Genomic DNA, 13,962 nt, shown 5'->3' with positions numbered 1-13,962 from the left:
ATGCTAACCCTCCTGAACATACTGAATGAGAAAAGGCCATTAGCCCCTTCGAGCCCACTCCTTCCAACCAACCATGCACGATTTGTGCTGTCAGTGACTCTCACTAACACACTTGACCTTCTGAGGAACATGAATAACCACAGCAAAGCTTTGTAACGAGAGGGAGGGCATGCTAGATTTTCCACCGATGCCCATAGGTCACTGAGGAAAAACATTCAGCTCCATCAGTCCAGAAATTAACGTGATGTTTAGCTGACTGGTTTCCCCCCACCTCTCCCTCTGACATTTTCGATGCCTGGCAATATCGAGATATATGGGGTGTTTGATTATTGCAGGTGTTTGCATAACTGGTGTGGGATTATACTTTTACTCCTGCCTCGTCTTAGCCGAAAAGCCAGGGTCACTGTAGGAGATGAGAGGAGGACTGCAGAGAGGATCGGAGATCAATTGAGAAGTGGTGGTGGTTAAGTGATACCAAGTGTGGTTATTCAGAGATTGTTAGTCTTGTAGATTTACTGTGAATCAAAGTAAATGTCAGAACCACACAGCAGGCTGCTTTCCTCCTCGTCACCCTCCTCCCCATTACAATTTTCATTTCACCTCCAGATTCTTTAGTTCCAGGCGTCACTGTTCACTGACCAAGCAAGTAAGCAGTCCATCTGCTCTCCAGCCTGTTGCCAACATTGCCTGATAATTACCCCCCAAGAGAGTGAGTGCTGTGCGTTGAGCAACTCTATGCTATTGTCTCACTTTGAGGAAACACATCAATTTCACTTTGCTCTGATTTAGATAAGGATAAGTCTGTGGAGACTTGTTGCCACAAAGCTATGTGGTAGTTTTGAGGTTGCATTCTTTCTCTTGTAACACGAGAACTTGGTTTGGGAAACTCTGATCTCCATATTGTCAAAGTTTGACTGACCGACAAGTTCTTTAAATGAATGCCGATTGCTATCAATGGCGTGGACTGACGAGCAAAGTCCCTGACCGTTTCTAGTCTGGGATGTAAATAAGAAGCAACAAACGACTATTCATTCCCCCCTATTTGTATCCCTCTAAATCAGGAATGTTAAACTCATTTGGACTCGAGCCCCATTTTAACACTGTTCACTTGGTGGATCACACCGTTAAAAAAAAGTTAAGTGTTAATATTTAACGTAATTCCAAAATATAAAGTTTTTGACATCATTGAAAGAAAAATTACTGGTAGACTGTAAAAATGCCATTTAGCTCCGTTATGAAATTTTCCTTTGCTATACTATGCAGGCACACATTCTGTCGTTTTCCATAACATTTTATCTAAAGTTATGCCAACTACTCCGTAACATATGTCACGCTTAGGCACAAACTCTACAAGTTAGCTGGCTCACTTAGCTTACAGTGTCTACAAATCATTCCAACATGAACTAATAATTGCATAAGCATTTCTAGCTGAATGAAATAATATTTTAAGCAATAATATATTTCTGATTCCAACACTACTTAGTGCTAGTTGTATGCCTTTATATGTGTACGTGAGCAAATGCATTCAATGCAGAATGCACAGGTTTGATTGTACATCTTGTATTAAACAACAGCAAACAGCAACAACAAATTGCATTTCCACAGCATATTACATTACATTTGTATAGCGCCTTTCACGTCGGGAGGATGTCCCAAGGCGCTGGACGATGAGGGGTTTTCATCCGAGCTGCGGCTTGGGACTGCCAAATATCACCGCAATGGCCACCATCAGCCGCAGGTCTTATGTTTGACATGCCAGCTCTTAGGGTTACACAATCAGAATCAGAACAGTGCCCTCTTCAATCTTGCACCCCTTGCCCAATTTGGGGTGCATCTCTGGAATCGTGCCTCTCGTTATCCACTGGTTCTGCCCAAAGCTCTTCATCAGGTCCACTTCACTTATTCTCTTCAAACATCTAGGCCCAGATCATATTCTTTCTCTCCACTGTGCCATTGTTACCCAGATGATGACAAATGTATAACAATGTTACTCCTTTAACTTTTAATTTAAGTACCTGGTCCTGGCTTATGTTGACTCTGCTGTGATCTTTACACATCTTAATCCACGCCAGCTGACTCGGTTGATCGCAGTGTCACTTCTGGGGTCAGCAGTGCATTTTTCGAGGTTCTGTCCATCAGATTAGGCCATTAAACCGAGGTGTTAACCACGCACATGTTCAATGCACAGGTTAAACTGCAAATACACAGTCACTCCACTTGCCAGTAAATGTAGCGAGTGTGGACTGTGAAACGCTTTAAGATGTTTTGAGGTTAATGCACAAATTAATGCACAGATTCCTATCACCTTCTTCTTGATTAATCTTGATTACTTGGTTGATCAGCTGAATAATTCAACAGCTTTAACTGCTGTCACTCCAGCAAAAATCAAAAAAAATCGGATGCCTTTTTTGACTCATTAAAATCTGCCTCAATTTCAAGAATTTAGACTTGCAATAACAGGAGCAATCTGCTTTACCTGCTGGGTGATGCTGAATAGGTGCAGGTATGTGGAACCGAAACTTGTTTAGGCAAGATGCCAGATCAGCTACTGACTGAAGTGAAACCTTTTGTGAATGATTGTCGAGTAGGAGGTGGAGAGGAGAGTCAAACGAATCATTCACCCTCCAAACCACATCTTATTCAACATCTCGGGGGTGTATATATCCTCTGTGGGACACAAGCCAGCTTATCACTTTGGTGTGTTAAAAGCGGCCATCTTCACAGTCCCGAGACGATGTTTGCTCTTTTTTCTAAAAAAGTCCTTGAGCAGATCCAAATCTCACTGTGATCTTTCAGCAGCTTTGTTTTTCAATGTTTTGCAAATGTCAACTCCGCACTTGGATTTCCAAGCGAACATGTATTACTTCTGTTGAACTGTTTTGTTTGTGGAGTGTAACATTCAAAGGCAAATGGGATGATCCTGATTGCAGGTGACTTTTTTATTGCTGGTTGTTATTATTGCCGCTAAAATTTAGATTGGCTGCAAGCCATCTATAATTGGCATCCGATCCATTCGGTCAAGAAGTGCACCTTGTCCTTTCGTCCTCTATTTTACATGATTCTTTCTAGACTGCTTCATGGTTTCCTCTCTCGCTCTTGCCCCAAAGTGAGTCTTCGGGATAAAGTTCATGGTTGCAGACTCTCCCTTGGTTGTCTGTCATCACACAGTCAAACCCTTCAACTAATTGAAAATATTGGTTAAAATATTCCATCTGTTCTCTTCACAAATTTATTCCTTGCCTTTCCCCCACTGAGCACGACAGACATCTTGGCTGCCGAAGTTAGCGGAAATTTCTGAAATTATTCGAGGGGGAATTGGAAGGCAATTCTAGCCTGCAAGCCAGAAATTCCTGTGTGCCCCAGCAGAGTTCTAGTTTCTCACTCCCTCTGCTGTTCTCAAGTCAGTGATAATAAGGGGGTAGGAGAGGGGGAAGAGAGAGGGAAGAATTTGAGTGTAAGGGAGGACGGTATTACCCGGACTACCTCGTTCATAGGGCAATGGTGAGTGACATTGAACAGAAGGCCTGATCTCTGGCCACGACTGTGGGAGATGTGATATACCTGGTCCTCTGCCTCTTCTCTCGAACGTGCACCAATCATCCAGGGCTTCTGCTCCTATTTGCTGTCCAGAGACTGCCCTTCTGAGAAGTGTACGTACATTGGGGTGACTACCAGCCTTTCCGATGATCCCGTGACTGGTTAAAGCCTGAAGAACAGCCAAGTGGGCGAGCTATTGTCCAAGCCCCAGCACATGTCCAGATCTTCAGCAGGGGAGAAAGTGGACTGTACGTGAATGGGTGCAGGGGAGATGTCTGCTGATTGGACTTTGTTAAGTTCTCTATTGCCATCATTCCTTCCTAGGGCCAGAGTTTATGGTACTAAGGAGGCTTGTTCTCTAACCGCAATGTAACTGCACATTGGCAAACAAAAAAGGATCCTGTCTCTTTAAGAGGAGAAAACTGAGGGAGTTAGAGAGTCCAGGTGCTTCCTGTTTGTTTCGTTTTTTGGGAACTTCATAAAACTGACAGCGAAAAAGGACATATCGTCAAATAGGACAACTTTCCCACAGTTCCGTGAACTCTTCACCTTCAAATAGTATCTCCAGCTGTGCCATTAACCCAGCACTTGCTAGCAGCATCCCAGGCGCTGTTTCAAAACTGTTTAAAGCGAGAAAAGGTTCTGCTTTTTTTTAATGAAAGAAAAGAAATTGGAAATCCAGTGATTTTTTAAAAAAAAATTTAATGAAAGAAAAGAAATTTTTAATGAAAGAAAAGAAATTGGAAATCCAGTGATTTCCCCATTGAGTTTCTCCCATTATTGTGCATAGGTCAGGGATTTACTATTGACCCTTTGTCACACCAAAACCATTTCCCAACCAATGCCAAATACAGGCAAACATACTGTTTGGGGGACACTGCTGTTTTCAATTGGCTGCCGCGTTTTGCCCACAAATATACAGTCAATTCACTTTACAGTATATTCTGTGAAGCGCTTTGAGGCGTCTCGAAGACATGATAAGGCGCTATATCAAATGCAAGGATTATTATTTAAGATTGTGTGATGCTGGTACTCACAGGCTTTTTGAATCATTCCCTTCGAGCAGCAGGTTTGGAAGCTATTTTTAAACGTCTTCTGAAGATTGACTCAGGGTTGAAGAGCGCCCAGCTAAGGCTGGGTTGCCAACGCCCCAGGGAAGCAGGATTCCTCGAGCTAGTTTCAGGAGGGGGGGTGGGGATGTGACTCATTCGTCACATTGGTTTATCATTCTTAAACTGGGTAGGTCAGCTTTTAGCTGAGCCCAGCTGATTTTTGCAGTGAAGTGCCTCCTGCTAAAAACTCGGGAGGGATGCGATAAATGCTGGTGTGGATAAAAAGTAGCACGCTTCAAAAGACAAGACAAATGAGCTGCAGCTGGATGTAATAGCACCGATTGAGCATGTTGCGCGTGATGCTGAGCCAACCTCCTCCACGAACAATGGTAAAGTCACCGGCCATTGTAAAGTAAATCGTGCAGAGCAGAATGGCTTGGGTTGAGCATGTCTCACTTGGGCAGCAGTAAGGTTCCTGCAATTGGACCTGGTTTAGGGAAAAGAAATAACCTGCTCCTTATTGCTCCTCTGTTGCTACTCACAGCATGTTTTTCTGCTATCGAACCTCTTTCCCCCCCCCCCCCCCCTTCAATGGTCGGTAAGCAAGTTCAAGTGGCCTTGCTTTCTCACCGACTGGACACATGATGAAGAGGGGCCACTTACTACAGTGGAGTTTACCACAGGCCAAGAGCGGTGCATATGATTCCTCAGCATGAGTTGCCACTCTGTGATCTCCCAAGCTGCTGGTGTAGGGTTTGAATGAACTCAGATTCAGATGAATTGGGTTCAGGTGCCTGGGAACGGGGCTTTGAAAGATGGTAAGCGTTGACGTGCCAGAGCTCCGGGTTCCTGTGATCTGCTCGAGACCTCTAGCCAAGTGTGTTAAGCTGTACAGTGTGCAATAACAAAAAGTCTCCCTAAAAAAGGACCCAGTTGTGAAGTAGTGAGAGATTCCAGGGCAACGAAGAGCCCAACAATCTGGAATGTAACTCAAACAGTTTGATTTAACAGGGCATGGGGGGAGGAGATTATCCAGAGTAGACTATGAAGACCTGTTTGTGGTTTTGTCTTGAGTGGCTCGTCTCTGTAGGACAGTCAAGCTTGAGGACTGTGGCCTTGCTTGGAACTGGCCTTCCTCACCATTGGCGGACATGGACCTCAGGGCATCTGGGGACAGGAAGGAGGCAGTGGGGATTAAATGCACTTTTAAAAAAAAACTGAACACAGTCGATGCTGACAGTGATCTGAATGAGAGGCTGAGAAATGTCAGTTGTTGTCATGTCTTAATCTTCACTTCCTGCACCCGAGGAGGAACGGACTACATTAGTGGATGCAGGCACTTGCTATCGTATGGGCACAACTCTCCTAATTTTGTGGTGCGGCAATCGCTGGATGTCTTCTTTCTTCCTTGCTCCGAAGATACTAATTCACCCTGACATTTGCCTTCCAGTACCTCGTCCAAGTCTCCTGCTTTTTTTGCGTGAGCTCCAACTGTGAGTGTGAGTGGGGTGGGGGAGGGAAGAAGAACTCAAGCTCAATCTGGATCCTGACCTGGTGTTCATCTCCTCACTGTCCAGTCGGGGCTGCAGGATATGAATCGGGAACTGGAGCCTGGCTCAATTTGATCAATTATAGTATCAGCTTCTGAACAGCCACGGGATCGGATGTGAGATCTGGGGTCAGTATGGTTCAGCTGCAAGCTGGACATTGGCTTTACCAGTAAAATCCCTGGGGAGCTCGTCTGGCTATTTTTAAGGAGTTAATTATAAGCGAGGCAACTTCATTCTGTTGGCACATAATCCATCACCCGGCCCCGAAGCTACAGTTGATTTGTACTGAACAGCAGTACTCGGAGCTTCCTGTCACGTCTTGTATTAAGACAGGAATCTATCTGCAGGTGATCAGCTGCTGGAGGAGCTATGTTCACCTGTTCCAGTCCGCAATCTTTTTGCTGCTGAACCAACCCGTAAATGAACTTCCAGGTATTCGGAGAGCGCAGTGCAGGCTGTATCTTGCAGCCACAGATTAATCCCGCTGTGTTTGCAGAGACGTGAGGCATGCCCTGAGCAAGGGAAACATGATGGAAGGATTTGTTTATGAACTTAAAGTATGCCTCCACCTATGTAGGTGGACCTCAGCGTGTAATTGACATCTTTTAATGGATTATTTCTCGTCCAAGTGATTCGCAGTGTAGCTGATTTCTCCTCCCCCCCCCCCCCCCCACCCCACCCCCACCCATTTGAAGGGGTTCCTGTAGTTCATATAAAGATTTCCGAGGTGTCTGTTGTTGCAGCGGGGTTGGATGTTATTTTTGTATCGTTATCGTGAGATACGAGTGACGCAGAGTTCAGTCGTTTGGTTACAAGTGAAAGTGGGCCTTACAGGTTAGAAATACCCAAGGTTCACCCCGTGCTCGTGCTGAGTTACCTGATGGTAGCCGGAGCAGGGCCGGGCACATCTGGCTCACCTCCTGGGTTAGGATCTCCAGCGAGTGGCTCCTGCTGTGGACTTGGGAGTGTGTGTTTTAGTCGGGCGCAGACTTGAAACAACTGCACGTCCTAGTAATGGCTTATGATACTTGAACCTGCAGATCTGAAGCGGGAAAATGGGATTGACGTTCTTGTGTTTTGTGCTTTGTTACAGGATTGTCCACAGATTCTACCATCCACCAAGATCTTCATCCCCGTGGGGGTGGTGAAGCCCATCACTCTGACTGCCAAGAACCTGCCCCAACCCCAGTCAGGACAGCGCAGCTACGACTGCATCTTCAACATCCAGGGCTTCGAGAAACGGGTGCCCGCTCTTCGGTTCAACAGCACCAGCGTCCAGTGCCAAAACACCTCGGTGAGTGTTACCCTCCTGAACCAATCGAGCCAATAGAGTAATAGAGTCAGTGACTTGATCGTCTCCAGTTTGGAGCAGGTTGTGGTGTGCAGTGCAAGTGCGTGTACATAGCCACCCCCTTATTTCCACCTTTGGCCATCACCCTCTTGACTGCTGCATGATTTTCAATTTGCAGATTAGGACCTTGCAAAGTAAGCCCAGAGCAGCCCAACTCCCAACTCGTGAGCTGAGCCTCCAGACTTACTGTGCTCCAGATGATGCAATGCTTATCCGGAAAATAGGATCATCTTTACCCTGGAACACCGTAACGCTCATCTGGGATAATTCCCAGACCCTATTTTCCAGATGAAAAAGAGACAGTGAGAACTGTCACTGTTTGTATGACAGTGCGACTGTCTTGTTCATACTCAGGACCGCTGGTGAATGAAACAGTTACCCACATTGTGGCAGGCTCACAAAGTCCTGTTACCCCTGTTTTTTTTCTGCAGTGCATTAACCAACAACTGAAACATGTGAAAGAATGGTGATATTTAGAAGTATTTAATTGTATTCAGTGCAAGCGTTTAACTGTATTTAGACGTCCAGAGGATCAGTGCGACCGCCATTATTTTCAGTCGCCTTGTTTGGTGTGACATCTTCAATAACATGGATGGGGTGAGGAGGAAATTACTGGGATCAGACATTGTTACACTCAACTCATCTGCAACAGAAAATAATTCGTTGTAAGAAAAGAATCAGGGGTAACAGGACATAGTATATTGAATATTTTGCAGAGAACCATAGCACTTGGACATTAAGCATCATTATCCATCTGGAGAATGCGATATTCGGGTGATCCCAGTTGAGTGATAAGGTGGTCCAGCCCAAGGATGGGAGTTGGTGTTGAAAACAAAGGACAGAAACGTGATCAGGAGCAGGGTCTGGGTGTCAGTTTACTTTGAGGTCTGTTCCTGTGGCTGTATAATGCTTGTCGGTTGAGTTTAGGAAAGGTGGTGTGGTGGCCCTGCAAACAGGCACGATCGAGTCACGCACAAAGAGTAGCCTCTTGGGTGAGGGGCAGAAGGATTTAGGGGAGGCAAAAATTGGACGGAGGACAAAAAAAAGAATATTTCAGTACTTGAGATAGGACAAGAACCTGAAGTGTTGTATGGAAATGTACTGAATCTTTAAGGATAAGACTCAGGCTTCATTAAATAACGTCTTGCCATGAATCCTGATCTGAAAGACTGGCTGAACACAGACCCGATTATGTCCCAGAACTGATCTCCTGAGTAAGGAGTCCAGTGATGCAGTGGATTGTAGCCACAATGATAGTGTTTGTGGTGACAATTGGCTGTACTGTCTGAAAACTTGCTTTGTGTTATATCAAGATGTCTGGGGATAATGACTGGGTTTCTGCATTGCTTTGACACTGTGTGGAGCTGGCTTACGTTGTTTAACACCAAGGTTTTGAATATCCTGCTGTCCAAAACCGGCTGTTCAGCAGCTTTTTACAATGATTAGCTGCTGCAGCACTTAAGAAAGATTTGTATTCAGTATTAAAATAATGCACAAGACCGCCAACAGAGATCATTTGTGCTGCGTGTTGTCTGCGTGTGCGTGTATGTGTGTGTGAGCATGACTGTGTGAGGGGGTGGGAAAAATTCCAAGCAGCACTATTTGGCTGTCGGTTGAATAACAAATATATTCATAATTGTCATTGAACAGTCAATCTCAAGAGGGACGGTGCTTTGTTATTTCAAGGAATCTTTACCCTGTATGGCTCTCCAGTCTGATGTAGCCTCTATTTTAGTCGATAACCAGATAGATGCGAGCAGAAGTCTCGTCTCATCCAAATGTAACATTTACTCCCACTGGGAATCGTTCATATAAAACAACGTTGCCCATTTTCCTTGGTTTGCTCAGTAATTCTTGTGAAACAGTGCTATAGTTTGACAGCAATTTAACTTCACTGGGAGAGGCTCCTTAAGTGGAGAACAGTGCAGTTTGCGCACTCTCGCTAATCTGGGATCGACCTTATGCTGGCAGCGTACGGTCATGGAAATAACCCGCAACACCCTGTAGAACAGTGCTACCCATACAATTTCCGCATTTTCTGCTACAACGACCCCAACAAACCCGCTATAAGGGTAGCTTCTGGCCCACTGGCCGCTTGCACTGTCCTACCTGACGTCACTGTGGACCGAGCGGCTCTGGACGCCCACAAGCGCAGTGTGGCGCAGGCGGCAAATGGGCTACACCGCAGGAGGCCCTGCTGTTGTGATTGTCTGTGCCTCTAAGTGTGTCTGTGTCTCTTTTGTACGTTTGTGTGTGTTTATGGGTGTCTGTGTGAATGTGTGTCTCTTTATGTCTATGAGTGCATGTCTCGCTCTCTGTGTATGTGTATCTCTGTGTCTGTGAGTGTGTGTCTCCCTCTCTCTGTGTCTGTGAGTATCTGTGTGTGTGTGTCTCTGTGTGTGTGTGTGTGTCTCTCTGTGTCTTGAGTGTGTGTGTATCTCTCTGTCTGTGAGTGTGTCTCTCTCTCTTGTGTCTGAGTGTGTATGTGTGTCTGTGTCTCTGTCTGTGTACGTGTCTCTCTCTCTGTGTGTGTGTGTCTCTGTGAGGTGTATGTGTCTCTCCCTCGTGACTGTGTGTCTCTCTCTGTGTCTGAGTGTGTTTCTCTCTGGGTCTCTGTGTTTATGTGCAGTGCCAGCCACTGCGAGGCAGGAGGTGTTGAGCTCCAGTAGCTTTGCTGGTGTCCCGTCACCCCTCACCCCCTCTCCCCCAAAAAATGGCCACCCAGTTTTTGTTAAAAAGCATTTTTTTTTTGGAACAATCTAATACGTGTTACTTCCTGATGTTTAGTTTTTAGCAATAAAGTGAAAAAATGTAGCAGCAAAACATACCTCAATAGTCTTCAATTTTCTGAAAAATGTGTCAAATCCCCCCCCCACCCCTCAATTTCATGTAAAATTGGCAAATCTCCCCGCAATTTGGGGCAAATATTTCCGCACTTTTCTATTGGCGCCTCGCTCTCCCTCTACGACCTCCTGAGACCCTGCTACCCCGACCATTCCCTCCGCTCATCACGCACCACCCAGCTTCACATCCCCGGCTTGATCCACCCATCAACAGTTTCAAGAACAAATTAGATTTCTGCTGGACAGTGATATTTCGGGATACAGGATATAGTTTGGGACACGGCATGTCAAGCAACTGCCAGGATGGTGGAAGGCGAACGAGATGGACCTTGATCTTCTTTCGCCCAGCAAATTCGTATGTTCTTATCAGTTGTTTGCCATTCTGCCTCTGCTCTGGGACTCCATCTGGAGTCTTGCCCTTCCTGCTTCAAAACACACCTTACGACCCATTACTTTGACCGTGCTTTCAGCCACCCTTGCCCCATAGCTCTTTCCTCCTCCTTTAAAATTTATCCTCCTAATGCTTTGAGATAGCCTCCCGACACTCAAGTTTCTATGTCATATAAATTGTTGCTGTCAGTGTGCTTTGGCTCTCCATGAAATGTTCAGTATAATTATTTGCCACAGCTTGGGCAAATGTTGCATTCGCCAGCACAAAACTCCAGTGGATGAACGAGCCAGTCGGAGTGCAACTCTTAAACCTCAATTATCAGGCCAGTTATCTGCATAAAACTGTTTGTGGGGCACTGCTGTGTGCAAACGGCTGCCGCGTTTCGCCCACAAGATTTACAGTCAATTCTGTTACCGTATTTTCTATTAAGCGTTTTGAGGTGTCTCAAAGATGTGATATAGATGTGGTGAAGCTATATCAAATGCAAGGATTATTACTATTAGATGTGCACCCAGTTCACCAGTCCCAGTCCACAAGAATCCATAGCTGTGCTGTTTATGTTAACAACCCTGTGAGATCACAAATCATCCTTTTGATGGATGTCAATCTCATAATATCCCTCAATGTTGTCGGTCGATCTCATTTCTTTCGCCCTGTACATATACTGTCTGTTCAGTTGTCTCTTGAACTTATTTATACTGTTGACTTCAATGGCCGGCACTGGTTATTGATTCCACAGATCTGCCTGAATTCCTTTCTTATTCTGGGCAGCCCATGTCGTTACTGAGCACTCCCAGGTTACATGCAGCACGAGATAGATGCAAGGCAAAGCTCCCTTTAGCCGTTAAAAGAAAAATCCTCCCTAGATTGTGCAGCGCTCAAGAATGGCACCATGGGGTGCCATTGATGGTTTTCTGGTCGAAGTGGCGAGCTGTGTGAGTGTTCAGCCACACGCTAATTTTGCTAATTTGGGGTAATGGTGTAAGCCAGTTGAAGCCAGCAAAGTTGGCATCAAGCCCAGATTCCAATACCATTAATGGGGCTTCACTGTGAGCAATTGCACTGTGGACAGCTCCAAATCAACTGTGCAATGGACTACATTTGAAAGACATTGGGATGCGTAGTGCAGTGTTCTGTAAGATTTACAGCGACTGCTCTTGAGTTCGCATCTTTCTACAGAGCACATATATAACTTTTGTCATCTAATAATGTATCTGCAACATTTACACCGCATTGTCTGATGTGATAAACACAAGCACCGCTCATATATTTGTCGGGCTCTGAATGTGCTTGGATTTTAATCGAATAGAGTGCTCCTCTTGACTTGGTTTGTTGGGTACGGTTACCTCTGTTGTGTTGATTCTGGCGGCGATGTTGCAAACAGTTAAGAGCAAACAGACAATGTGGACTCAGTGGTCCTCGCTCTTTCTTTTCCAGTTGATTCCAAACACTTGGTTTAGTGGATAAATTTAGCTCGCTACTGCTGTTCTTTCACTTTGTCACAACCACTTACGTTCAACACAAGTTTGGAAGGACAAAATCTCTTAATTATACGCAGGGTAAGCTTTTATGCTCATCTGATGAAGGTTATCGACCCTGGGAAAATCCTGCCAGCTTTAGACTGCAGCCTCGAAATTGTAATTCAGGAACTTTAAGAGAAGTTTACTGTTCAGCCAACCACCCGGGGAAACCCGTCAGCCTGCTTAAGAGTGGTCAAACAGCACAGAGTTCAACATATGCATGGCACCTACACGTGGAAATTTCCCCTATTTGTGGAATGGAATTTTTAAGCCTCAAATGTAAACTCGCACCTTTTATCACACTGTGAGACACTCAGGAAATGGGACAATAAATTTAAGTATCGATTGAAGTCAAAAGTGTGGCGATGGTAGAGGGACACTGGGCTGGCTGTCACTGTGTTAATTCATTTGCACTGCATGAACTTCATGACTGCTCACGTGTTTGCAAGTAAATTACGCTGCAACCTATTTGATCTCTCGTCAATCTTGAAAGGATGTGGTCCATCTTCAATCCCGCCACTGGCTCCTTATCTATTTTGACAGCACAAATCCTGCAGTTGTACCTCGCTATCTATCATCAGAGCCATCTCGCTCTCTCAGGGCAGCACGTGGGTCAAAACGGACGATGACACAACACATGGGGAAGTTCATTGCACAAAATCATAGCAGATTAATCCTGTTTACAGAATGTGTTGGCCAAGAAATGGGAATGTTGTAGGATGATGGATTGGGTATCTCTTGGGACTAACACAACACAGAAGACAGCTGCTGTCTCCTGGCTGTCTTGTGTGAAGGAAGGGGAAAGCATCTTGCAGACTCTGTGAAGGATACACTGCTGACAGTTGTCACGACATTAGGAATGTCACTGTGTAAACTTCCCTGATTTCTGCTTTGAAACTGAGCTCTATAGATTCAGAGGATCTCCGGTTCAATGCCTGGTCTGTGCTGAGTGAGCTAATAATAATAATAATAATCCTTGCAATTGATATAGCACCTTATCACATTTTGAGACGTCTCAAAGCGCTTCACAGGATGTACTGTGTAGTGAATTGACTGTATATTTTGTGGGTGAAACGCAGCAGCCAATTACGCACAGCAGTGTCCCACAAACAGTCGTGGATCGAAGTGACCAATTTTTTTTAAGGGATTATTATTGACTCATTGACGCATCTGGTAAAATATTCCAGATCTTCGAATGTTCTTTATCTTCCTCATGTTGTTCATATACTCGTACAACTAGGGAGGGCAACAACAGCAACAAAGCAAAGTTGTCACGGAGCCCGAGGGATTTAGAATAACCTGTTTTTATAGCGTATGTTGGCTTCTTTCTTTTGCACATGTCAGCTGGACAGAGTGTGCAACTCTCTTCCGTACTGCGAAGAGGCTGGTTTTATTTCCCACAGCATCATTTAGGTCCAGTATAATTCACGGAAGGAGCAGGGTGAAGCTCCCTGTGTACATTGATCCCAGCCTCAGAAGAATACTCTCTACTGAAAAAAACCAAGAAAAAACAAGAATAATTTGGTCACTTCAACCTACGGTTGTTTGTGGGACACTGCTGTGCGCAATTGGCTGCTGCGTTTTGCCCACAAATACACAGTCAATTCACTTTGCAGTATATTCTGTGAAGCACTTTGAGACGTCTAGAAGACGCTATATCAAATGTAATTATTGTTATTACTGAACCTGGGTGACGTGTACATATTGTTCAGAGAGAG

General features: G+C 45.0%; 1 protein-coding gene across 1 annotated transcript in view; it reads left to right on the top strand.

Moving 5' to 3' along the window:
* Nucleotides 1-13,962, top strand: part of LOC103176660 (plexin-A1) — a 223,873-nt gene that overhangs the window by 130,853 nt on the left and 79,058 nt on the right. The window contains exon 9 of the mRNA XM_007890334.2: nt 7,233-7,433. Coding sequence (XP_007888525.1) covers nt 7,233-7,433 — 201 coding nt within the window. The remainder of the gene's footprint in view (nt 1-7,232; nt 7,434-13,962) is intronic.

The sequence above is a fragment of the Callorhinchus milii genome, unplaced genomic scaffold (assembly GCF_018977255.1).
Source record: "Callorhinchus milii isolate IMCB2004 unplaced genomic scaffold, IMCB_Cmil_1.0 Scaffold12, whole genome shotgun sequence".
NCBI classification, from domain to species: domain Eukaryota; kingdom Metazoa; phylum Chordata; class Chondrichthyes; order Chimaeriformes; family Callorhinchidae; genus Callorhinchus; species Callorhinchus milii.
Note: the sequence above shows the minus strand (reverse complement) of the source record. Positions and strands in the feature narration are given on the sequence as shown.